Raw genomic sequence first — 26,416 nt, forward strand, 5'->3', positions numbered from 1 at the left:
TATCTTCCTTTTATTACCGACCTGTGCCGAGTAAATAGTTGATAATACCACAGATAATATAATACTAATAATACCAATAGTTGAATAGCAAGTCAAAAACTGCTAGGGGATATTAATATTACCCACAAAATACACGTGGGTAGTCGTCCCACTTACGTTTCTCTGTCTCTGGGGACTTCATGCATAAAAATAAATGTTAACAAAGCAAGTAGCTTTGGAAGAATAGGCATTTCTCCCATTTCAGCTAACCAGTAACAAACGAACGCCTTGCCTAGTGGCTTCGTTACTCAAATATAAAAACAGGGCAAATTATTAGTTGGCAAATGATAGGTAAACCTCTACTAATTTATCGCGAACCCAAGGCGAGAACTATTTGAAAAAAAAACTATGCTAGGTATGTTCGATTTTGATTTCTTAATTATTCGATTAATTCAGGTTAAAGTGAATTTAATTTATCGATTAGTGTATATGTTACGGTCAAAGTGATAAATGTGAAAATTATGAATAATCGCCGGTTATTATGAATAATTACCGCATGATTTGGTAAATGTGATTAATATGAGGTCATTTATGTGTGTATAAAACTAAATAGGCGGCTTAGGGGTGGCCCAAGGGCCCCCCCCGCCGCACCTTAACCTATTTTTTACTTTAAATCAAAACATTATGTTATAGGCATCATGGAAAAGTAATATTATGCAAGAAACATTCCAAACTCATTATGCCAAATTATATTAATACTAGCGGCCGCCCGCGACTTCGTACGCGTGAATCCCGTTTTTCCCGCTAATTCCCGTTCCCGTGGGAATTTCGGGAATTCCTTTCTTAGTGCACCTCTATGGTACCTAAGCTACGTCCCTTCCAAATTTCAAGTGCCTACGTTTAGCCGTTTAGGCTGTGCGTTGATCTGTCAGTCAGTCAGTCAGTTTCTCCTTTTATAATATATTTAGATATGATATCAAAACGTTCAAAAGTTTGGCTGTACACGAGCACGTACACAAGATGTTGTTCTCTTTTATGAAATTTTGTTAGTACTAAGGTTGAATTATTAAATAATCACTGTTAAATGTGATTAATTTATCACTTTCACCGCGACTGTCGGGAATTATTCATAATAACCGGTTATTATTAATAATTTTCAATTTATCACATTAACCGTAACATATACATAGAAAATATGCGAAAAAATAAAAGCTTAGGTCTTCATACCATAATCGAACGTCTACAATTAAATAAGTCACGCGGATCTAACATGTAAGATGCTAGTACACACAAAATACTTAAATCAAGTAACAATTTTATTAGTTATTGTGTTTAAAAAATATGTTTCATTGAAAAGATGAAAATAATCTAAAATCAGTTTAATATCAATCAATCGATTGTATTTCATTCGGTTGCAGAAAATCTTTATTTGAAAAAATCGAGACTAAATTGAAGTTCACGAAATCGAGTTGTCACGTTAACGACTTTACGTTACAACGACTTGAACAACACTACTTTATTTCAAACAAGGCCGCTCGGGTTGTGTTGTTGAATTTTACGAAATAATATTGATGAATTTCTTGAATTGTAGTGATTGAAAGTGTAAATTACCATCATGGCTTATCATTACGTGGTTACTGCGCAGAAACCAACAGCTGTAATATCATGCGTAACAGGTAAGACGTGAAATTCATTGCCGTTTCTCTTCATTGAGGTTAACTACAATATTATAGCGCATCAAGCTATCTTCGCTTTGTATTGATATTCTATTTAGATATTTAGCTTAGTTTGTTTGGATTTATCCTGTCTCTTATAATAACGATCGATATATCGAATTAAACTGTCTGAAATGGACTTAGAACCGGCGCAATGGCCCGCCAAGCAATGTGTTTGTGTCGTAGAAAATTCCATTTGTATCCTACATTCCCACTCTACATGACCTGAAAATGCAGACAACATGAATTAAGGCAGAGTAGAAATACAAAAATCCTTCTTGGTTACTCTCAGGTTCATTAGTCTACAGTAAATACGTGCTCATTTCATTAGTCAGCTTTTTTGCGACTTAGCTCTGATAAATTTTGTTGTAAACTTATTATTCAAATGTTATTGCATGATTTTACAACAATATCTTAGACATTAAATCAATCGAATGAGCTACCAAGGCATCAAAATTTCATTGGCTATTTCAAATCTTCTAGGCAACTTCACATCTCCAACGGATCTCAATCTACTAGTCGCGAAGGTGACCCGCCTGGAGATGTATCTGGTGACCCCGGAGGGCCTGCGCCCCATGAAGGAAGTGGGGCTGTATGGGAGAGTTGCCAAAATGAAGATGTTCAGGCCTCCTGTGAGTCTTACATCCTTGTAACATCGCAATTATGATATTTTTTTAAAGTACAGTAGAATCTCTATTATCCGGACTTCGATTACCCAGATATCCGATTATCCGGACTCATTCTTCACAGTTTCTAATTGCCGATTTATGGTTTGGACCCATAAAAACAGAAGGGCAGCCACCATAACGAGGTATAGACTTCATCTTAGTTCATTGTTAAAAGAATTGGATTCATTTAATGGTCTAAAATTTAGATTTTTAGACTCTAAATAATTTAAAAACCTTTTCTATTGTAAAAAGTTAAATATTGTTTGATTTTACTTTGAAATCGATTATCCGGAACACCCCTGGTTTTAATTGATCCGGATAATCGGGATTCTACTGTAATACAAAAAGATTGACAAAATCCACTTAACCTTGCTTCTAGGATGAAAACAAAGACCTGGTATTTATCCTCACTGCTCGCTACAACGCCATGATATTAGAATGGAAAATGGGGCCCAATGATCAGCTGGAAGTAATCACACGTGCCCACGGAGACGTGTCCAGTCGTGTTGGCAAGCCTTCTGAGAACGGCATGCTTGCAGTCATAGATCCCCAAGCGAGGGTCATTGGTCTGCGTCTTTATGATGGTTTATTTAAGATTATACCTTTAGATAAGGATTCTACAGAACTAAAAGCTGTATCATTAAGGTAATACAACCTTTCAGTAGCATATTTACAGTTATAGAACAATTTGTGCTAATTTTATATTGTGATGTGTCTAAAATGAATTAAAACAAAAATATTTCAGGTTGGAAGAACTGAATGTGTTTGATGTTGAATTTATGCATGGCTGTGCCAACCCTACATTAATCTTAATTCACCAAGACCTCAATGGTCGACATATAAAGGTAAAAACTATTTACATAACTTACATACAAGTTTACATACCTCTGACCAGAAAATTAAGCAACTTTCATACATTTTCAGACACATGAACTGAATGTAAGAGATAAGGAGTTCTGCAAAATACCTTGGAAGCAAGACAATGTGGAGACAGAAGCCTCTATACTCATACCTGTTCCTAGTCCTCTTGGTAAGTAAACTAAAAGTGAAAAATCATACATATAGGGCCTTGAAATGTTGCCATATTAAAAGGACAAAGTTGATATTATATTGTCTGCACTTGACAATGTTTATAAATAATTTATTTTCTAGGTGGTGCCATTGTAATTGGGCAAGAATCAATAGTATATCATGATGGACAAAACTATGTAGCTGTAGCTCCACCTCAGATAAAGGTATCTTATACTTTGTATTGAATCTGACCATATCCAAGGCTAATATTTATTTATTACTTCTTAGGCTGTTGCACCATCTTACGTCAAAAATCTGTCTAACTCCATACAAAAACACCGGTTATTGTTAATTATCATCAGCCAAAGGACATCCACTGCTGAACATAGCATATTTACTTGTTGTTGTTATTGTTAAAGTTACATCTATACTAATATTATAAATGCGAAAGTAACTATGACTGTCTTTCTTGCTTTTACGCCTAAACCACTGAACCGATTTTGATGAAATTTGGCATAGAGATAATTTGGAGTCTCGGGAAAGGACATAGGATAGTTTTTATCCCAGTTTTTGAAACAGGGACGCACGTAATAAAGTTTTTCTGTGACAGACAAAATTCAACGCGGGCGAAGCCGCGGGCGGAAAGCTAGTTGTAAAATAAGTTGGTGCAACTCATCCTATGTTGTGCACAGTACATCTTCTTATTCGTACATCTTACTTAAACACTAATATGAAAATATTAAAGTACGTAGTCTACACATACATATTTCATGTTGTGCATAGTTCATCTCATTTTAACTCCTTATATGCCACTGTTGAGGTCTCAGGTAAACATGTTTTCCCAGCTCACCCCAATAAACTGCTACTGCCGCGTGGACACCCCGGGCCACAGGTATTTGCTGGGAGACATCGCTGGCAGGCTCTTCATGCTGCTTCTGGAGCTGCAAGAGAAGATGGACGGCACGCAGACTGTCAAGGATCTGAAGGTGGAACTACTTGGTGAGAAACTTAGATCTCTACATACTGTAAAACAAAGTTGCCCTGTCAGTGGGCTTATGTTTTTAACTTTTTTATATTGTAAATTGGTTAAAATATGACACAATATTGCATCCGCGTGAAATCGTTGTGGATCGCCAAGCTTATATTCAGAGCTTAAGAAGAGAGTAGTATTTGACAGCCAAAAAACTAGACGCATTATATCTATTATTCAAGGCTCACTGGTGAAATAATACATTTTTAACACATATATTAGACAATGTGTTAAAAAAATGTATTATTTTGTGTCTTACAAGTTTTCTCTTACAGAACATTTTACATTTTTCCAATTGCTTATTTGTTTTTTGGAGTTACGTGTCGCCTATTCTATGCAAATACACTACAATTTAACAATTAATGCCTACATTGATAGATAAAGTCAAAATATCACTCGGCATAATATAGTAGACATTTCTGTGAACAAAATTGTTTCGTTTTTTTATGTCAAAATAGAAGAAACATGAAATATGTAGTGTGCTCAATATTATGAGTATGTTACTTCATAGACAGTGATGCATATGAAAATGTAAAGCCAGGTAGTGGGCATTGTAAAGCGCCCTCTAGCTTCGTTTCACCCAAATGACGTTCCCTGCTGGACAAAGCATTTCCACAACAATTCTAAAAAATAAGAACAACTGCGTACGAAGAAGTAACCTTAAAAATTTCCAGGAGACATACCAATCCCGGAATGCATGACGTACCTCGACAACGGGGTGGTGTTCATTGGTTCCCGGCTGGGCGACTCTGCGCTGGTCCGCCTGTCCACCACGAGAGACGAGGCCAACCAGTATGTGCAGCCTATGGAAAGCTTCACCAGCCTCGCGCCGATCGTGGATATGTGCGTGGTTGACTTGGAGAGGCAGGGGCAGAACCAGCTTATCACTTGTTCTGGTAAGTAACTAACAGCTAATCTATACTTCTATACTAAAGCCCGGTCCGTGAGCACGTAGAATCCCGTCCAATGACCCCAAGCTACCCATCCTTATCGCTCGCGCGTAATTATATTGCTGTCGCGACTGTGCGACGCGCGCCCGCAGTGAGTGTGCGAGCGCGACAGCAACATAATTACGTGCGAGCGACAAGGATGGGCAGCTTGGGGTCATTGGACGGGATTCTACGTGCTCACGGACCAGGCTTTAATATTATAAATGCGAAAGTAACTCTGTCTGTCTGTCTGTCTCTCTTTCACGCCTAAACCACTGAACCGATTTTGATGAAATTTGGCATAGAGATAGTTTGAGTCACGGGATAGGACATAGGAGAGTTTTTATCCCGGTTTTTGAAACAGGGACGCGCGCTATAAAGTTTTTCTGTGACAGACAAAACTCCACGCGGGCGAAGCCGCGGGCGGAAAGCTAGTATTGATTTAATTACGAACCAGTCTTTACATTCTAGCTTGTCTTTAGTAAAGTTAGTCGTTTATAATCAGTGTTAGTCCACACGCACGTGTTCCCTATACGCCCACATAGGTAGACAGTATGAATTCAATGAGAGACCCTTCTGGTGCCGTCCGAGAGCCCGACACATCTTGGTATCTTATCGTTCCAATGAGAAAGTGGTCTAAAGCAACCATGAATAGAAATAGAAGCTGTATTTATACCAATAAGAATTATTCATAGCAATAGTGACAAATCTAATTAGACCATCTTTTAGATTAGAATGATTAAAAACTGTAAAATCCATTTAGGTTCCCATTTAATACACTGATTGCCTAGCTCAGTCAGTACCTGCTGAAGTATGAGAACAAACGTCGGCGAGGCTAGATCTTTTTCACATTTATAATGCTCCGTCACGTCACAATATGTCAATGTCACGCCTCCCGTGTCGCTTCCATACCTCAGGCACTAAGTAAAGCGCTAGTCTTAGGGCTACATTTCACCGGGGCACCGGGCTCAAAAACTGAACTCCGACAAACGTTACTTCGACATTACGTTACTCCGACACTACTGAATATCGACATGACTTTACTTCGACACTACACTACTCCGACAAAGGATATTCGCCTTTGTCTAAGTAGTGTAGTGTCGAAGTAAAGTCATGTCGATATTCAGAAATGTCGGAGTAACGTAATGTCGAAGTAAAGTTTGTCGGAGTGTACTTAGGTAGCCGACATGACTTTACTTCGACACTACACTACTCCGACAAAGGATATGCGGCGCAACCAGTCGCCGTCTACCAACAAAATGTATACAGCTCTATAGAGAGTTACTCACTTGGTATCCGTTTGGTTGCGCAAAGCTCTACACATTTTGTTGGTAGCGGCGACTGGTTGCGCCGCCATTGTGTCCCGGTGAAAAATAGCCCTTATAGTTAAACCACTTGTATCCCATTCCTTACTGCAAAACCCAGCTCTAAAATAGTGAGGTTACAGTTTATCCCTCACCTTATCATTGACAACAAACATGTTATTTGTACAGGTGCATTCAAAATGGGTTCCTTGCGTATCATCCGCAACGGGATCGGCATACAAGAGCAGGCGTCCATAGACCTGCCCGGGATCAAGGGCATGTGGGCTCTGACCTTAGCGGAAAACTCCTCATACCACGACACGCTGGTCTTGGCTTTTGTGGGACAAACAAGGTGAGGACATGTGGAAAAATTTGGCTTTCTAGATACAGTACTTGAAGAATTGTATGGTATCATCATGGTGTGGCCGTTAAGTCCACGAGAGCTACTGCCGACAAACTGTCGTACAGTTTGGCAGATCTGATTAAATTGTAAATGTACTGTTACTTGTACAGAACAAATAAATAAAATATTGTCGGCATCTATTTGAATACTTAATTCACAAATAAATAGTTTGATGCTTTTGCTTGATATTCTTAGCGACAGCGCATACTGGGCGAGAAATCGCGGCGACAGACGCGGCCACAAAACGCGTGCGAGTGTCATTTCATATATTAGCTGTCGTCACGACTTCTCGCCCAGTGTGCGCTGTCGCTTATTCAATGATACTATTGTATTGTCTGATAAAAAAAAATATATTTTCAGGGTCTTAGCATTAAATGGAGAGGAGGTGGAGGAAACAGAAATCAAAGGATTTGTGTCAGATAGACAGACTTTCTTCACAGGGAATGTTTGCTATGATCAATTAATTCAAGTAAGTATAAGTTTCTAATACTATTTCCCAAAACCTTAAAAGTGATAATACTATGCATAGAATATTCAACTTTTGTCTATGCTCTAGCTTAAAATTGTATTTTACTTACTAAACCTACTAAAATTAGACACAATGTCTGTAGATGTGCAAGAGGGTCACTTATTGGGCCTAAATCTTTGTCTATGCTATGACATACACATAAACTTTCTTCTTTTATTTTTGTCAGTTTAGGTTTTGAGAATCACGATTTTACCAATGTCACGTGAGCAGCTTTGACAAAGTTAAGTTTTAAAACAAAATGTGTATTTCTTAGGTGACAGACGAAGGCATCCGCCTAATCGGCCGCGGCGCTAACGGGTGGGAGTTAACGGCGGAATGGCGAGCGGACGGATCTCGCGGCGTGTCAGTGGTCGCTTGCAGTGAGACCCGCGCCGTATGTGCAGCCGGGCCCAGGATATACCTTGTGGCAGTACTGGACCGCGCTTTGGAGCTGCTAGCGTGAGTGCTGAATATTTATATGATGCTATAACAGACTAAAGCCCGGTCCGTGAGCACGTAGAATTTGGCCAATGACCCCTAGCTATGTTGCTGTCGCGACTGTGCGACTGGCACCCGCAGTGAGTGTGCGAACGCGATAGCAACATAATTACGCGCGAGCGATAAGGATGGGTAGCTTGAGGTCATTTGACAAAATTCTACGTGCTCACGGCCTACCATAACGCTATAGTCTGGCTATAGCGTTATGGTAGGCTGTAGAGAGAGCGTAAGACTCCCGGGGCGTGTCCGTGGTGGCTTGCAGTGAGACCCGCGCCGTATGCGGGCCGGGCCGAGGATATACCTGGTCGCAGTACTGGACCGCGCTTTGGAGTTGCTAGCGTGAGTGCTGAAATAGTTATTGAAAATTATTTTTTCTTCGTGGAAAAAGTCCTCCCTAGATGCCCTAAGAACATGCCGACCTCCCGGGAATGTCATAAACCGCGACTAAGGAACAAATATGGCTCCTCAAATCCGTCTGACCGAATCTTCCATAATGTATCTGGTAAAGAGAGGATCATTCTCCTGAAGAGGATACCAGAGGGCTTAATGTGTTTACATCAAACGTGGTCACTAGTGAGCGCGTAAAAAAATTACATTAAATGTATGACGGATTGTACAGCGCCTATAGCGGAAACTTTGAAGAACTAAAATTTTAGTATTTTTTAACTAGTGAGGACGTTTGATGTAAACTCACACTAAGCCCTCAGGTTTTATGTGTGCGGCCGGGCCAAGGATATACCTCGTGGCAGTACTGGACCGCGCTTTGGAGCTGCTAGCGTGAGTGACGCAGTATCTAGACAGTGTTGTAGGCAGTGGAGAGAGGGCGTGACTCTCGCGGCGTGTCTGTAGTGGCTTGCAGTGAGACCCGCGCCGTGTGCGCGGCCGGGCCCAGGATATACCTTGTGGCAGTACTGGACCGCGCCTTGGAGCTGCTAGCGTGAGTGGCGCAGTATCTAGACAGTGTTGTAGGCAGTAGAGTGAGGGCGTGGCTCCCGTGGCGTGTCAGTGGTGGCTAGCAGTGAGACCCGCGCCGTATGTGCGGCCGGGCCGAGAATATACCTTGTGGCAGTACTGGACCGCGCCTTGGAGCTGCTAGCGTGAGTGTCGGAATATTTATATGATGCTGTAACAGACTGAAGCCCGGTCCGTGAGCACGTAGAATTTGGCTAATGACCCCTAGCTACCCATCCTTATCGCTCGCGCGTAATTACAATTGCTGTCGCGACTGTGCGACTGGCACCCGCAGTGAGTGTGCGAATGCGATAGCAACATAATTACGTGCGAGCGATAAGGATGGGTAGCTTGAGGTCATTTGACAAAATTCTACGTGCTCACGGACCAGACTATAGCGTTATGGTAGGCTGTAGAGAGAGCGCAAAACTCCCGTGGCGTGTCCGTGGTCGCTTGCAGCGAGACCCGCGCCGTATGTGCGGCCGCATGCCGCCGCATGCGGCCGGTGCGCATTCTAGACAGTATTGTAGGCAGTGGAGTCAAGTAAGTCACGCTCGCACACTCACTGCGGGCGCCCCGTCCCACAGTCGCGACAGCAATATAATTACGCGCGAGCGATAAGGATGGGTAGTATTGGGTAGCTTAGGGTCATTGGACAAAATTCTACGTGCTCCCGGACCAGACTATAGTGAGAGACGCTTTCCCTAACGCTAACGCCTAAGACCATCTTTACCAATCCGTCTGGTCAGCGTGAGAAATAAGTGTAGGCCAAAAAATATTCTGTCTGTAGGCTTAAGATGCGCGCCGTGATAACTTTTATCGACGTCAAAATGTATGGGCAAAATCGATAAAATGGCGTGATAACCGCTTATCGCGGTGCGCATCTTAGGCCTACTGGTAAAGAGAAGTTCTTTTCTCTACAGTGGAGACGTCAAGATATCATCAAACTATACTTTCAGATTTTTTTAAGGTCGTAGGAAGTGTCTGGATACGGATAGCGTAGGACGATCTTTGTGGAAATCCTTCGGGGAGGTCTTTGTCCAGCATTGGACGTCACTTGCCTGATATGAAAGAACGAACTGTATAAAACTACAGCCATATTATTCCCCCTATTCCCAAGCTCTTGTCTCTCTATGCAGTGAGGTGTGCATGGACGAGGAAGTGGCGTGCTTGGACCTCGGCCCGGGTGGTGACTCGGCTCTTTTAGGCGTGGGATTATGGACAGATATCTCTGTGCGCGTGCTCCGCCTGCCCGACCTGGCGCCGCTGCACAAGGAGAAGCTGTCTGGAGGTACGTCCCACAGCTGGGAGACAGTGGGGCTGTGGACCTTTATAGGCACATCGCAACGAGACAGCGACTGATTCGCAACTATTTGCTTGCTCAAGATATGTGGGATCCGTTTAAAAGTCATAAAACTCATTTATTTCTGTAAATAGGCTTAAAAAAAGCACTTTTACACGTCCCAGTATTAACCCTACCACTGCTTCAGGACAATAAATGGGCCAGTGCTGAGAAGAAGCAGCGCAAGAAACTCAGTCACTATTGTCAGCCTCTTTTTCAAAGGTTTACATGCTTTAAAATGTACAAAGTTATAAATATTTATGCGAGGCAGTAACGCATCCCAAACATTTTTATCTTTTAAATAATCATCGACTTTATAGTAGCCCTTTTTCATTAAGGTACTTTTAATATGTGCTTTGAATTTATGAATGGGTAGTTCTACAACAATTTTTGGTAATTTATTAAAGAATTTAATAAATTTTCCCATAAATGAATTACCAATCTTATGCAATCTGAAATTTGGAACGGCAAGTTTATTTTTGTGTCTTGTATTAAAGTTATGCAAATCTATATGTATTGCTAGTGCCCGTGCTTTGATACGACGCTATCAGTATGCTTGGACAGTATTCTGTTACGGTGCAACATACTGTGACACCATATTGCGTTAGAACACGGAACTTAGCTAAGTTCAGCTGGTCGCGCGTGCATTCTTTTGCGCGTAAAGAAATTCTATATTGTTACATTGGACCGTTTACCTCATAACCATCTGAAATTTGCCTAAAATGGCAATAAAATAAAACGTGTCGTTCCCTCCAAGAAGTCAGCAAACAATCGTTGTTTCAGAAATAATCCCGCGTTCGCTTCTCATATGCGTGCTTGAAGGAGTCTGCTACCTACTGTGCGCTCTTGGCGACGGCTCCATGTTCTACTTCACGCTGGACCAGGACAGCGGCGTGCTCAGCAACAAGAAGAAGTTCACGCTCGGCACACAGCCTACAGTACTGCGGACCTTCAGGTGAGAGACATGCGGTGGACTGACGAATATAATAGGCGTACCCAGGGGATTACCCCTCCTTTCTCCAAAATATCCCTTCTTCCAGAATATCCCCTCTTCTAGAATATACCCACTTCCAGAATATCTCTTCGCCCAGAATACCCCTTCATCCAGAATACTCTCCCAGAATATCCCCTATTCCAGAATACTCCTCCCAGAATACTCATTCTTCCAGAATACCCCTCTCTCAATATCCCTCTCCCCAGAATATCCCCTCTTCCAGAATACCCCTCTCTCATAACATCCCTCTCTCAGAATATCCCTCTCCCAGAATACCCCTCTCTCTCAGACATCCCTCACCCAGACTACTCCTCTCTCAGAATACCCCTCTTCCAGAATACTCTCCTAGAATACACCTCGTCCAGAATATTCCCTCTTCCAGAATACCCCTCTCAGAATATCCCTCTTCCAGAATACTCTCCTAGAATACACTAAGTCCAGAATTATACTCCCTCTTCCAGAATACCCCTCTCAGAGAGAGGTCTCAGAATACCTCCTCTAAGGCATACCAAAATAAACGCTCTTATGAAGCAAATGACATCCTGGTTTGCGGAATTGCAATCCCTACTCGTGGAGTGAGAATGAATAAACCTTTTAAATTTTTAAACTTTCGCGTTCCATTTCAACTAAAATAGTAAGACACGGGTCTTAACGCGACGTTTATTAATGAGTTACATTATGTACTCATGTAACTCATTAATTAACGTCGCGTTAAAACCTGTGTCTTACTATTTTCAACCGACTTCAAAAAAAGGAGGAGGTTCTCAATTCGACCCGTATGTTTTTTTTTCTATGTTTGTTACGCGATAGTTCCGCCAATAATGAACCGATTTGAACAAATCTTTTTTCGATGTATAGGTAATATCTCAAGGGTGGTCCCATTTAAATTTAATAATAAAAAAAACAACCCCCAAGGGTGGAAAATTGGGGATGAACTTTTTTATACGCAATATCTCCGCCGATTATTAACCAATTTGAACCATTATTTTTATGTTGAATAGGTATTATTTGTGTTCACGCATTTGAAGTCGGTTTTTTTTTAAGTTATAATAAATCTTTTGTCCCCAGATCTCTATCCACGACAAACATCTTCGCGTGCTCCGACCGGCCGACCGTAATATTCTCCTCCAACCACAAGCTCGTCTTCTCAAACGTCAATCTGAAGGAAGTCACGCATATGTGTTCGCTCAACGCCGTCGCGTATCCTGACAGGTAAGTTTGTTAGCACTTTCAGATAAAGTTTTATACCAGAAAGTTATGACAATTACAACCCACAATAAGTAGAAGATTTTGTACATTTTTTTAGAATTTTGATTCTCTACATAATTTAATAATATGAAGAAAGCAAAAATGAAAGGCCGTAGCGTTGCGTTTGTCTGAAAGTGACATCTTAATTTTTTTGTTTTATAATTTACTTTTAAATCCTGTCCTTGACAAATTTCGTATCAGATATGAATAATCTGTAAAACTTCTCTTATTCATTAGGTCTCCCATTAAATTCGATGCAACAACAACGAACTCCATGTAAATTCGATCGATGTGACTTCATTCTGAAGTCGAGTTGTTCATTCGCCGATTTTAGGGCACAAAATAAGACCAAAATATTCGTTAAGGCAAGCCGTTGAAATTACTAGGTATATTATGATTTCACAGCTTAGCCCTGGCCACAGACAGCACAGTGACAATCGGCACTATAGACGAAATCCAAAAGCTTCATATTCGAACTGTGCCTCTGGGTGAAACACCGCGTCGCATTGCCTACCAGGAAGCCACGCAGGTATGTTACTCTATAATCCATCATACAAAATAATTTATTCTATCGCATTAGGTTATTGACCTAATGCGATAGAATAAATTATAAATAAATCATCAGTGTCATTTGATATTTATTTTGTAACTAATTTTAAAGCGTACCTGTTTCTTTCACTGCACGCGCATGCCATAATTTTATTCAATAATAGTTTATTGCTGAAAGACATCTTCCAAAGAAAGCCACAGAACACAATCTCAGGGCCTGCGCTAAAACGCGCGCACGCGTATCTGTATCGAAAAATAGCATGAGCAGCGCAGTGTGGTGCGGACGCGTGCGTCGGGATTCCACACGTGCGGCAAGCGTGTGCAGTAACAGCGCAGCAATAGTATTGGAGTCCACCCGCGCAAGTTTTAGCGTAGGCTCTTAAGCTTTCTTCCAGCCACTGTTATCTTCTTGCGGTTGTTTTACTCAAATGCCTTCGTTTTCCACCCAGCCGCAACCATCGGCTCTTCGCTTCACTGATTCGTTATCTCTTGCCAGACATTCGCCGTAATCACGATGCGGGTAGACAAGCTAGAGTGGACAGCGGGCGGCGGCACCGCAGCCGTTTGTCAGCGAGCCTCAGCATCCAGCGCCGCAGCAGCCACTAGCGGAGCGCCGCCGCAGCAGCCCAAGCACGCGCCCAGCGCGCTCGACCTCGAGCTCCACAACCTGCTGCTGCTCGACCACCACACCTTCGAGGGTGAGTGTGACCCCGCTAGTGTGCCAGCGCGCGTCAATTCGTGCGGAATTCTTGAGCAGAAGATTTAAAAATTAAATAACTATGTAAAAAGAGCTGTTTCATCTTAACTGACAGTTAAATATTTGCAACAATATTTCTGTTAGATGTAGGGTAGGTATACTCAACATTGATGAAACAAACGCTGGCCGTAACAGCGTATTACACTTAAAAATTTCGACGGGTTCATCCAGTGTCTAAGTAGCTCAGTTGGAAGAGCAGTCGCCCGGCAAGCGGAAGGTCGTGGGTTCAATTCCCGCCTTAGGCAGTTCGATTTTTTCAAGTTATTTATAATTTTCAAATTAGTTTGAGATGCGACTCTTATCGCTAAAAATTAAATAACTAAATAAGTAGGTAATCGTAGTATAACTATTTATATGTAACTTTACGCATTAGGGACGTCCACCCACAAGGTGAACCGACGACATCATAAAGGTAGCAGGAAAGCGCTGGACGCAAGCCGCTACCAACCGGGTAACATGGAAAGCATTGGGGGAGGCCTATGTTCAGCAGTGGACGTCCTAAAATGGCTGAGATGATGATGATGATACGCATTAGATTCGATTTCTCTAATATTTTTTAGATCCATATTCTATTTAGTGCGAAACCGCTCTTACTCTTCGCTGTATTGCAGTTCTCCACGCACACCAACTGATGCCGAACGAGTTCGCGATGTCGCTGGTGTCGTGCAAGCTGAGCGACGACCCCAACCACTACTACGCCGTCGGCACCGCCATCGTCAACCCCGAGGAGTCCGAGCCCAAGCAGGTACCTACAGTGGCCTACTTTTCCTTTCAGCCAAGACGGGACTATTCCCACCTCTCGTTCCCACCACTGCAACTCCTGTGTAGCCAGGATCTACAGCTTGACCGCCACAAAAACCCAACCAATGAAGGTCAAGTTTGTCCCGGGGGAAAGTTAAACTGTCATTGGACCCGCAACGAAATTAATCAGAAGAACATAGGAGGAGTTCGAAATTAAGGTTCGACTTCCCTCCATTGCAAAGCGGATGACAGGTGACAAACAAAGGTTTAAAACCTTTAAGAAAAAGATTATGCACCACGGACAATAAATTAAATTAAGGGGGCCTATCTTATGAGCAATTAGCAACTACCTGCCAATAATATTTTTCACAAAATCGCTTAAAAGCACGGAAATTTTTCCTTGTCGCGACAAGATCGGTGTAATAAATTGCGGAAACAGATGTATGTTGTATTGAATTAAGCATTATATCACGTTCATGTTTCAGCCAAGAGGAAAGCTGGTAAAAGTTGGACGAAAGCTTTGCACTGGAGGAAAGATAATATTTAGAGTAGGCGCACACCGTTGATTTATAGTTGGCCGATAGTTGTTCGTTTCAGCCAAATGACGTCACTGCTGGACAAAGGCCTCCTCCAAGGTTTTCCACAATGCACGGTCCTGCGCTGCCCGCATCCAGGCTCTTCCCGCGACCTTTACCAGATCGTCGGTCCACCTAGTAGATAGTTGTGCCCGATTTTAAATTGTATGAAGAATCGGCCAAATCGAATCGGCGTAGTGTGCGCACTCCCATACATGCCCATACTGATCAACTGCCCGACTAAACTATCGGCCGACGAAAAATCAACGGTGTTCGCCTACTCTTAACTTCGAACAGTTTTGACGCAGTACGCCACTTTAAAAAAATTACATCTAAAAATTTTTTTTCGCACAGCCTCACTTTCGGCAAACGTCACGATTTCCTCTTATGTTCTTCTGAATAATTTCGTTGCGGGTCCAATGACAGTATGACTTTCCCCTGGAACAAAGTTGGCCTTCACTGGTTGTGTTTTTATTGGCTGTTATGCTGCAGTAGATGATACATACACAAAAGTTGCAGCGCGGTGGGAAATATTTTAGGTTTCTGAACCAAGACCTACCACAATTATTTCCGTAACAACAGGACTTGCGATTTGCACAATTTTCACTAGGTAGGTCCACCAAATAGGAGGCCTGCCTACATTCATCATCATCATCATCATCATTTCAGCCATAGGACGTCCACTGCCGAACATAGGCCTCCCCCAATGCCTTCCATGTTGCCCGGTTGGTAGCGGCCTGCGTCCAGCGCCTTCCTGCTACCTTTATTATGTCGTCGGTCCACCTTGTGGGTGGATGTCCCACGCTGTGTTTGCCGGTACGCGGCCTCCATTCCAGAACCTTTCTGCCCCATCGGTCGTCAATTCTGCGTACTATGTGCCCTATAGTCTATACTCTAGCCGTTATATTGGCCCAATCGCGGGACTGGAATTCGCTGCCTGCTGCTGTATTTCCTGAATCCGGGCGTTTTCAAGGCGAGAGTGAATAGGCACTTACAGGGCAGATATGTACCATCCTAGACTGCATCTCACTTAACACCAGGTGCGATTGCGGTCAAATACCTGCCTTGGCTAGCATAAAAAAAAAAGATGTGCGTGGGACTACTATTAGTACAGCACTACATACAGCAGTCCACGCTAATTTCCTTATAAACTAAGACGTTTATGGCTGAACGAAGGCTTTGTACTGGAGTTGAGTCGATCCTTCTTGGCCTTCAATGGTTGGGTTTTTATTGAAGGTCAAACTGTGGATCTCGGCTACACAGGTGTTGCACCTCAAATAAAGACCTAACATGCATTTCCACAATGACCGCTCGCATCTAGGTTGGAAGAAACCTTCAGGTCGTAGGTTCACCTAGTAGAAGCCAGCTTACTTACATTACGTCTTCCAGTGCGTGGTCGAGAGATGAAATCGTTGCCGCCCCAAACGGCCATCTTTTCTAGCTATATGTCCCGCCCACTGCCATTGTGCAGGTTATGTCGGTTACTTTATTAGTTGAATTTCGACCGGGTTGTACCGGCCGTGGTTGACGCTCCAGTCAGCCTGTAAGTTACAGGCTGTAACCACGGCCGGTGCAACCCGGTCGAAATGTCAGACAAATACAGATAATATTTCAATGTCACCTATCGCGTTAAAACCTGTTTATTTACCGCGAAAATTTAAAATTAATTCGTTCGTTCGTTTCAGCTAAAAGACGTCCACTGTTGGACAAAGGCCTCCCCCAAGGATTTCCACAAAGACCGGTCCTGCGCCGCTCGCATCCAGGTACTTCCCGCGACCTTCACCAGATCGTCGGTCCACCTAGTGGGAGGCCTGCCCACGCTACGTCTTCCAGCTCGTGGTCGCCACTCAAGAACTTTTCAAAATTAATTACTTTATTAGTATTACATTGACCTTCCACTTGCAGGGCAGACTCCTGCTCTTCCACTGGTCAGAAGGCAAGCTGCTGCAGGTCGCCGAGAAAGAGATCAAGGGCGCCTGCTACGCCATGGTGGAGTTCAACGGGAAACTGCTGGCTTCTATCAACAGTACAGTGAGTCCGCTCCCCTTGTTATTTAAGAACGTAGAACATTTATCAACCCGGAAAGGGATCTTAATCATATCAACTCGAGGCGGTCAATATTATTTGTATGAAACTCGATACTGCAACGCACACTTATCCGCACCGTAATGTAAACGGTGATGATACCTTTCTGAGTTGATAAGTCTGCTATGACCTTTATTCTTACAGGAAAAATTCACAACTGTGCAATTTCAAGAGATCAAATGTTCAAATCAATATTTAGTTTAGGATGTCCATCTTTTTGCAAAGATGAAATGCCGTGTAAATAAATACACAGCGCACAAACACTCAATAACATCTAATCTCAGAATGCCTGTTCTGTCAGTTTCAACAACACTCAGCGTGGAAACAAAAATCAAAAGCCTTCATTTCGTCTTGTATTATTTACATCATAGGCAAAAAATACCTTTCTGTTACAAAATTATCGATGTTCTCCTGTTTAGTGACTGGATTGAAATAGCCTAAAGATCAGGTCTTGACTGAAATAAAATCTCTTTCAGGTACGATTATTCGAATGGACGTCGGACAAGGAGTTGCGGTTAGAATGCAGCCACTTCAACAACATCGTAGCTCTATATCTGAAGGTCAAGGGAGACTTCATATTAGTTGGTGATATCATGCGATCCATGTCATTATTACAGTATAAACAGGTTAGTAAAGTTTCTTTAGTTTTACACAATATTCTTGAAGTACTGTGATGGTAACTTTTATTTGCAGAAAACTGCACTTGCTGAAAAGCTGTTTCAATTTTGTGTTTTTGCACCCCATTACGTTTTTGCAGCAGATAGAATTTCATCCAATGACCCCACCCCAAGCTAACCATCCTTATCGCACAAAACTTATCGCATAAAACACAGGCAAACATTTTTGCTTAGTTTAGGTATACTACCTTAATTAAAATATTGTTACTAACCAAATAATTTCATAGCCCCATTTAAGTTTCTTGTATTTAGGCTAAGTCTTTATTCAATAAATTTATCTTATCTATCTATCTATCTATCGCTCGCGTGTAATTATATTGTTGTCGCGCTTGCACACTCACTGCGACCGCCCGTCGCACAAGTCGCGACAGCAATATAATTACGCGCGAGTGATAAGGATGGGTAGCTTGGGTTCATTGGACAAAATTCTATCTGCTCGGCGACCGAACTTTACATCGTAACGCGTAATTATCTGACGATGGTGTACAATACAATATGGTTTCCGCAGATGGAGGGCAGTTTCGAAGAGATAGCGCGCGACCACAGCCCCAACTGGATGACGGCCGTGGAGATCCTCGACGACGACACCTTCCTCGGCGCCGAGAATAACTTCAACATGTTCATTTGCCAGAAAGATGGGTGAGTGTGTGTGCCGTTTAAAATACGATTAATTAATTTTCAAATGTGTTTGATTTACAAAGGCTTGTGAATTCGTTGTAAATCGCTTTATTGCAACTGCATTTGACTGTAGGTTCACTTGTATGGCGAGGAGTATGAATGAGGGCTATCGTTTTAGCGCTCACCAGTTAGCGCCACTGTAGAGTAAGGTCCTGTCACTTGCTAGTAGCGAAGACAGTGGCACCAACTGGTGAGCGCTAAAGTGGTAGGAGGACCTATCGCATTTGCACTCATCAAGATGGCGCCACTGTAGAGTAAGGTCCTGTCAATCGCCAGGGGTGCCAACTGTTAAGTATAAAAACGATAGCCTTCATTGCCACTTGACTGTATCTGTCGTAATCGGCCATTGTCTTTGACGGCCGGCATCGCATTAGCCGACTGTCGCCTATCACGGTTGTCTTTTACTACGGTCAGTGTGTCTTAGCCGATCACTGTCGCAAACAGTCGCTCGTCTGACAATGAGGGCTATCGTTTTTATACTTAACAGTTGGCACCCCTGGCGATTGACAGGACCTTACTCTACAGTGGCGCCATCTTGATGAGTGCAAATGCGATAGTCCTCCTACCACTTTCGCGCTCACCAGTTGGCGCCACTGTCTTCGCTACTAGCAAGTGACAGGACCTTACTCTACAGTGGCGCTAACTGGTGAGCGCTAAAACGATAGCCCTCATTCCCTAACGCCTCGCATTACAACGCGCTAAAGTTCAAACTTATTTTTGTCCATTCCAGTGCCGCGACGACAGATGAAGACCGGCAGCAGTTAGAAAACATGGGCCGCTTCCATATTGGAGACATGGTCAATGTAATGCAGCACGGCTCGCTCGTGGCGCAGCACGCAGACACCGCCGCGCCCGTTGCCAACCCTGTGCTTCTGGCTACCGTCACCGGCGCCATCTGTGAGTACACGTGACGTCACGCAGCACGGCTCGCACGCCGTGACGTCATATCATCTTCTCAGTCGGTACACTCTTGTCAGAGTGGTCGTGGTCATCATTTTGAATCACGATTCAGAGTGATGTTCCTCGTAATACGGCGCCATTCCTCGCGGACTGCAGCTTTCCGGGTACTTTCGCTAACCGAGCACTTAGTTGGAGTGTTGCCAACTTAGCTACTTTATAGCTAGATTTAGCAACTTTTTGATGTCAGGCAGCTACAATTTTTTTTTACTTGTAGCTAAATTTTTTAGCTACTTTTTCTAGCAACTATTGATTATGATAAATTTTTACAAAGTATTTGTAACTCGCTATAGCATGTCTTTCACTTCCGCATTCAAATGCTGAGGTAGAAAGATTGTTCTTCCAAATGAATTAATAAAAAATAAACAGAGGAATAGAATGAGTTTAATAACTCTGAATTCTATTTTATGCATAAAAGATTCGCTCAGGAAAAGCGGCCAGTGCTGTCACAATTACGTTTTTCCTAAAGCCGTACCTAGTTGACAAAATGGGATATTAGATAATTATAATATTCGGTAGATAATCAAAATATTGTCTTCTTTTATTTGTTAATTAAGTAGTCACAGTATTAAAGTTAAGTTGATTAAAGTTTATAGCTGATTTATTAACTGCAGTGTTTATTTCTTTAGTATTTTATTTACTTCTGAATTCAGCTACTTCTAGCTACTTTTTAGGGAGAAAAAAATACTCAATCTAGCTACTTTCTGTTAAATTCCTAGCTACGAGCCTTTGGTAGCTGTTGGCAACACTGCTTAGTTGCGGCCCTAATCTGGTTCGTCCATCTCATTGGTCGGCCGTTTGGTGTAGTGGTTCAGAACGGACTACTATGCCAAGAGGTCCCGGGTTCGATTCCCGGCCGGGCAGAAATTGAAATGATGAATTTTAATTTCTGTGACGGGTCTGGGTGTGACTATGTATAATATTTATGTATTTAAAAAAAAGTATATAAGTAGTATATCCGTCAAGCTAGCACCCATAACACAAGCATTAAGTTGCTTACTTTGGGGCTAGCTGGCGCTGTGTGAAATTGTCCAAAGATTTATTTATTTATTGGTGATCTACCACGTGGTCCTTTATGCCCAACCCGTTTGGCCAGGGTGTAGGCAAATCATTTGTCTTTGGTAAATTGGAGAGCTTAGGGCATGCTCCTGCAGTTGAGAGACTAACGCCCGTTTTCACCATCAATCCCTAACTTTTAAATGACCCCTATGGTAACACATAACAGGAATTATCATAGGGGTCACTAAAAATTATAGGGATTGATGGTGAAAACGGGCATTAGTCTCTCAACTGCAGGAGCATGCCCTAAGCTCTCCAATTTACCAAAGACAAATGATTTGCCTACACCCTGGCCAAACGGGTTGGACGTCATCATTGGCTAATTGTCATTGGCCTGCATATAAGGTCACCTTATGAGCAGAGTGGTGAGGCAATATTTTTTTTTTTATGCATAAGGTAATCTGCTTTAATGCAGGTATTTGACCACAATCGCACCTGATGTTAAGTGGGCTGCAGTCTAGTCTAGTCTAGTCTAATTCGATATTTTCTTTTCCACAGGCCTAGTAGTCCAATTGCCACAAGAACTGTACGAGTTCCTCCACCAGCTAGAAGAGCGATTGACGCACACGATTAAGTCGGTCGGCAAGATCCCGCATTCTTTCTGGAGGTCGTTGAACTCGGACATCACCACCGAGGCGGCCGAAGGCTTCATAGACGGAGACCTCATCGAAAGCTTCCTGGACCTCTCCCGGGATATACAGAAGGAGACCATACAAGGGATGCAGGTGGGTCCCACTGGGTTGCTACAGTCGTAGTGCTAATTTAGAATAATTTTACAGTGTTTACCAAATTGACTCTGACATAGCTATCATCATCAGACATCTCCCCTTACCAATGAGGGCTATCGTTTTTATACTTAACAGTTGGCACCCCTGGCGATTGACAGGACCTTACTCTACAGTGGCGCCATCTTGATGAGCGCAAATGCGATAGTCCTCCTACCACTTTCGCGCTCACCAGCCGGCGCCACTGTCTTCGCTACTAGCAAGTGACAGGACCTTACTCTACAGTGGCGCCAACTGGTGAGCGCTAAAACGATAGCCCTCATTACCATACGCGGAATGTTTAATGGGTTTATTCGTGCAAACAACTAATCATTCGATCTGTATGCCATGAAATCTGTAGATCCCATTGCAGTCGTTTGCAATATGAAGAAAACCTTTTAGTACTATCTCATTTTCTTTCAACAAAAGGTCAGTTGATTTGACTTTTCTACTATACTGAGCCTTGACTTTGTCTCTACAAAACCAGAGTTGGGCAATCCTAGACATGCATGTTTACATATTACTTTCGTGCATACCCTGTGATACTAATATAGGACCTTTTGTTCCAGATCGACGATGGAGACGGAATGAAAAGGGATGCAACTGTAGATGACTTAATAAAAATCGTGGAAGATCTCACGCGGATACATTAATGTTTACAGTGATATAAAGAGATAAAATAGTTCACGAAGGTGACTTGCGGTGGTGTTCGGTTCTGTTTGCAATAGTTGATGCTTTGATTGCAATATGAAGAGTATGTATTGAAGGATTAAATCCTATATCAATCCATAAGCGTAGATAGAGCCTTGCTAATCTCTTTCCAATTTTGTTTAGAATATATCTTGTTTGAGAAATCTGATTTATATGTAAAATGTTAAGATCAAGCTATTTTCGTGGACTATTTTATTTACTATTTAGTCGAGAAAATGTATTAAATACTATTATGTACTTCAGATGTACTTGTTTCATTGATCACTAACCATCAGAGGCATTAAAGGATTAAAAAAAACTTCAACTCATATTTAATTACCTATATTTATTTAATTCATTCATTTCTATGATTACATCACAGAAAGTCATAATAATCACAGTTTCATAGTATTGTTAAAAATACTGAATGCATTTATTGCGAGCAAAGCATAATCTAGCAAAAAGTTGCACACAAACCAGCACTGGAATATAGAAAATAGTAAATTAAATAACCCTAATAAATAAAAAATATAACATTGTGTAAAATGTCTAATCTATTAGCCATTGTGAGGAATAAACTATTTGATACATACAATAAAATTATTATTAATAACAACACAAATTATCAAATGTAACTAGAATTATAATTTGTACAATCTATGTTGGAATTTTTGCATACAAATGTTAGTCAAGATTATTATGTAATGATAATTAAGTCATACCACAGGTCATATCATACTGTTGCAAATTATCTATCATAAATGGAAGTCAGTGGGTGACCTTGCAATTAACTCTAAAATAAATACGTTAAACTTTTACCGAGTTTGTACTTGTAGTATGTTTTCGTTAATATTCTTTACATTCTCCACAAGTCCTCTCAAAGGTCCTGAAGGAAAGTCGATGGTTAATTATTCCAAATGTATTTAGATTTTCTAGATACAGATATGAGACGTTATTGAAATTTACATAATTTCCTGGTAAATTATACATTTATTCCAATACATACATATTATGTATGTCTGAGCTTAACTATGAATGTGTGAAACTATACAATTTGTTTATTTATTTGGGAAAGTAAAAGTAATGAGTGACAAAAAAAACTCATGAACAAAATGGGTAAAAAAATATTATAAACCAGTAAACCTAGCATTTACAAAGAATATTATGCATTAATTGTACAGCCTGTATTTTGAGACCCTCAAAAGGAACAAATTGTGATTTATTTATGACGAAAACGGGCATTCTTACTTTCTGTACTTCTCTGCCTTATGGTGCAGAAACCACATGAGTGCAAACAGACAGCTGGGTGGACTGGCAAGAGGTCCTGGGGAGCTGAGCATCTCCTCAATCTCGGGAATTGTCTTCTCAACTACTTCTATGATTTCATCATCCACTCCTCCACCTGAAACATCAAATTTTAGGGTTTATAAGTTCTTGCAATGAGTTTTTATGTGTTCAACTTGTTTGGTTGATTGATAATAATTATACTAGGTATATCACAACACTGCAGACTGTTGAAATGGCTGGATCAAGTTGTAAACAAACCAACCTTGTTCAGTTTTCATTTCGTCTGTCACTTCACAGTAGTATAATGTTTGTAGTGCTCCTTGAACTCCCACTCCAGCCCTGTAAAAAGATAACATTTTATTGATAACAGACAATACAAAAAATTAATAAGTTATTAGGTTGACATTTAAATTCTAGAATATTATTATGAAGCCTATTCTGTTCTGTAGACTTCAAAGGGAAGTGAATATTGTACTGAGCCCCACTGATGTGACAATTTTCTTTAGATACCTGTATGATATGATCCTATGCAGATCCTTGAGTTCAACATTATAGCCACACTCCTCGAGCACTTCCTCTCTAGCTATTTCATTAATTGGCTTCTCCTTATCAATAATACCGGCGCACATTTCAAGGGCAATGCCTAGAGAGGCCGGGTACTTCTTTGTGTCTATGAAATCTTCGTCACGGTCATCAGGATGGACACAGTTGTAATAAATTGCTAAAACAAATAATATAGTGAGGTAATTTTGGCTAGTAAAGTAAGCATTAAGTAAATAGTTTAGTATCTATGTCAATACAATACAAAATAATCTTACCAGGACGGAATTGCTTTACAAAAACCATAACTTTACGAGTAACGTTGAAGACTATAATGGCGACGCTGTCGTGGACTTCTAGCAGGTCCCAGGTCTTCTTCTTGCCATTCTGCGTGTAGTTGAGCCTGAAAGGCTTCACGTACGGAGAGTCGGGAAGCGGGCTGAGATACACTTGCTTCAAATCTTCCATTGCAAATTAATAACCTCACCTGTGAAGAGAATATTTATTTAATTATGGACTGCAGGACTGGATTGAATATTTTGACCAATTTTATAATTGACTACCTAGAGTTTCAAAGTAATTAATCAACTGAACCTGCCTGAAGCCTCGCCTGAAGAAAGCTGAAGAAATGAAATTCTGAAAAATCGAATTGAAGGAAGTAAAGTGACCAAAAACATCTGTTTATTTGACAGTCAGTGTCAGTACTGTCAGACAGACACAGATATGGATTATATCTGTGGATTATATCGATGGGTGCCTGGAACAAAGCCGCAATAGCCATAGCAGCAGTTTTCCGATTAAGTGATTTTAGTAAACTGCGGGTCCCTATCACCCTATACACCTTTTGAATTTTTTTCAGAATTTTATCTTTGAAACTGCCTGATTTACCAAAAGCACTATGGATATTGAATCGTTATTCCCATTCACCATTTAAAATTTGTTGACCGGAATAATCGTGCCTTAGACAATGTTAAAACTTTTATTTAAATCTTCTACAAGCAAACGGCTATTACTGTATCCTTCAGATCAGCGCCCGAGGCTGCAATACACTATTGCTGTTTGATTAATTGCACACTTTTTACGGGAATAAAACCACAATGGACTCTTACGGAACCGACTTTCAATGTATGAAGCGGCAATATGTATTTCTACCTTTTTTAAAGTATATTCTAAGCACTATAACCTTATGCACATTCAATGTTACTCCAGAAAAAATAACGCATCGTTTGATATACAAACCGTTTTGATACGCCTCGTAGTTTAGAATTATTCAAAATTGACACTAAATCTCTTCTCCTGTAAAATTGTGTTTTGTCGATTGCGGCTTTGTTCCAGGCACCCATCGATATCATTAGAGCAGACAGACGTCAGTCAAAAAAAGGGAAGGGAGGTGCAAGCAAGCAGCAAATATCGATTGTAATCGATGTTCAAAGGTTTCATAATCATGCATGAACCATTACCATAGACAGCTTGAAGCAGCTAGTATCGACAGCTTCAAGCTGTGACTGCGTGTGACTTCATAGCAAAGTACAGTAATCTACGGACACGACAAATACACGGAACCGGAATCGTTTGAGCAGTTGTGTTTTGACTGCTTCGGGGCGGTTTGCTTGTGGCACTGCCAACAACACAGTGAAATTTAAAAAAAATTGAATAGTAGGACTGCAAGAGCGGTCTCTGATATTTTTCAAATCAATTATCACTGGCTAACTGCTCCGTCCTAACTGTCCGTGTCTTAAAATTTAAATTTTAAACCTTGAGTGATAATCTATTCATGTCTGCTGTTGCATGGAACATAAATGGCTTATCCCCGAATAAGCAAGAAGTAGAGCTATTCATAAACTACAACAAAGTAGATATACTATTGGTTTCTGAAACACATATGACTGACCAGAAAGTGATTAAAATTAAAGGATACAATGTATACTATGCTAACCATCCAGATGGCACATCACATGCTGGGGCCGCTGTAATAATTAAGGAACACATAAGACACCACGTAATACCGAATTTTACTTTCGCACACTTACAGGCCGCAATGATATCTGTAGATGACTGGCAGGGATCGCTGAATGTGGCTGCTGTGTACTGTCCCCCACGACATCGCATAGATGAACAAATGTTTAGCGATTTCTTCCACACGATTGGTGACAGATTCATTGTGGGAGGAGACTGGAATTCAAAACACACGTTCTGGGGCTCCCGATTGACGACGACAAAGGGCCGAGAGCTAAAAAAGGCAATTGATAGCAGTAACCTCAATGTACTATCTACAGGAGAACCAACTTACTGGCCATCAGACCCTAACAAAACTCCAGATCTCATCGATTTCTTCATCACTAAAAAGATGTCGGGATTATACACAAAAGTGGAAGCATGCCTAGATGGATCCTCAGACCATACACCTGTGATATGCACAAAAAAAAAAAAAAAAAAAAAAAAATGTCTGCTGTTATAGTTCCAAAATACTGAACTGT

General features: G+C 41.4%; 2 protein-coding genes across 4 annotated transcripts; one reads left to right on the forward strand and one right to left on the reverse strand.

The window, feature by feature from the left end:
• Positions 1 to 1,475: 1,475 nt before the first annotated feature.
• On the forward strand, positions 1,476 to 22,600 carry pic (DNA damage-binding protein pic). The gene is made up of 23 exons (XM_028321240.1): positions 1,476 to 1,655; positions 2,178 to 2,326; positions 2,742 to 3,007; positions 3,108 to 3,207; positions 3,287 to 3,392; positions 3,515 to 3,597; positions 4,219 to 4,372; positions 5,078 to 5,299; positions 6,826 to 6,988; positions 7,400 to 7,508; positions 7,822 to 8,006; positions 10,136 to 10,287; positions 11,122 to 11,293; positions 12,401 to 12,544; positions 12,986 to 13,109; positions 13,626 to 13,827; positions 14,498 to 14,631; positions 17,108 to 17,233; positions 17,764 to 17,913; positions 18,473 to 18,603; positions 19,373 to 19,539; positions 21,157 to 21,383; positions 21,992 to 22,600. The coding sequence occupies exons 1-23, from the start codon at positions 1,595 to 1,597 to the stop codon at positions 22,073 to 22,075; spliced, it is 3,411 nt and encodes a 1,136-aa protein (XP_028177041.1). The 5' UTR covers positions 1,476 to 1,594; the 3' UTR covers positions 22,076 to 22,600.
• LOC114364897 (uridine diphosphate glucose pyrophosphatase) lies at positions 22,483 to 24,628 on the reverse strand. 3 transcript variants are annotated; one of them, XM_028321254.1, is made up of 5 exons: positions 24,538 to 24,628; positions 24,218 to 24,426; positions 23,910 to 24,120; positions 23,662 to 23,738; positions 22,483 to 23,514 (listed from the first exon to the last, which is right to left on the reverse strand). In XM_028321254.1, the coding sequence occupies exons 2-5, from the start codon at positions 24,405 to 24,407 to the stop codon at positions 23,357 to 23,359; spliced, it is 636 nt and encodes a 211-aa protein (XP_028177055.1). In that variant the 5' UTR covers positions 24,408 to 24,426; positions 24,538 to 24,628; the 3' UTR covers positions 22,483 to 23,356. The 3 variants fall into 3 exon arrangements, with proteins under 3 accessions (XP_028177055.1, XP_028177054.1, XP_028177056.1); XM_028321253.1 differs by having other exon boundaries at positions 24,503 to 24,623; XM_028321255.1 differs by having other exon boundaries at positions 24,534 to 24,555.
• Positions 24,629 to 26,416: the final 1,788 nt, after the last annotated feature.

The sequence above is a fragment of the Ostrinia furnacalis genome, unplaced genomic scaffold (genome assembly GCF_004193835.3).
Source record: "Ostrinia furnacalis isolate ACB-3 unplaced genomic scaffold, ASM419383v2 OfSCF7487, whole genome shotgun sequence".
NCBI lineage: Eukaryota > Metazoa > Arthropoda > Insecta > Lepidoptera > Crambidae > Ostrinia > Ostrinia furnacalis.

What these genes read in the sequence shown, in the direction of transcription:
- pic (XM_028321240.1), top strand. Translation starts at nt 1,595, where the DNA reads ATGGCTTATCATTACGTGGTTACTGCGCAGAAACCAACAGCTGTAATA. An exon ending in TGGCTTCTATCAACAGTACA is followed by an intron (nt 17,234 to 17,763) that starts GTGAGTCCGCTC and finishes AATCTCTTTCAG; the next exon opens with GTACGATTATTCGAATGGAC. An exon ending in TTCATTTGCCAGAAAGATGG is followed by an intron (nt 18,604 to 19,372) that starts GTGAGTGTGTGT and finishes TGTCCATTCCAG; the next exon opens with TGCCGCGACGACAGATGAAG.
- LOC114364897 (XM_028321254.1), bottom strand. Translation starts at nt 24,407, where the DNA reads ATGGAAGATTTGAAGCAAGTGTATCTCAGCCCGCTTCCCGACTCTCCG. An exon ending in TGTAAAGCAATTCCGTCCTG is followed by an intron (nt 24,121 to 24,217) that starts GTAAGATTATTT and finishes TATTTGTTTTAG; the next exon opens with CAATTTATTACAACTGTGTC. An exon ending in CATAGGATCATATCATACAG is followed by an intron (nt 23,739 to 23,909) that starts GTATCTAAAGAA and finishes ATCTTTTTACAG; the next exon opens with GGCTGGAGTGGGAGTTCAAG.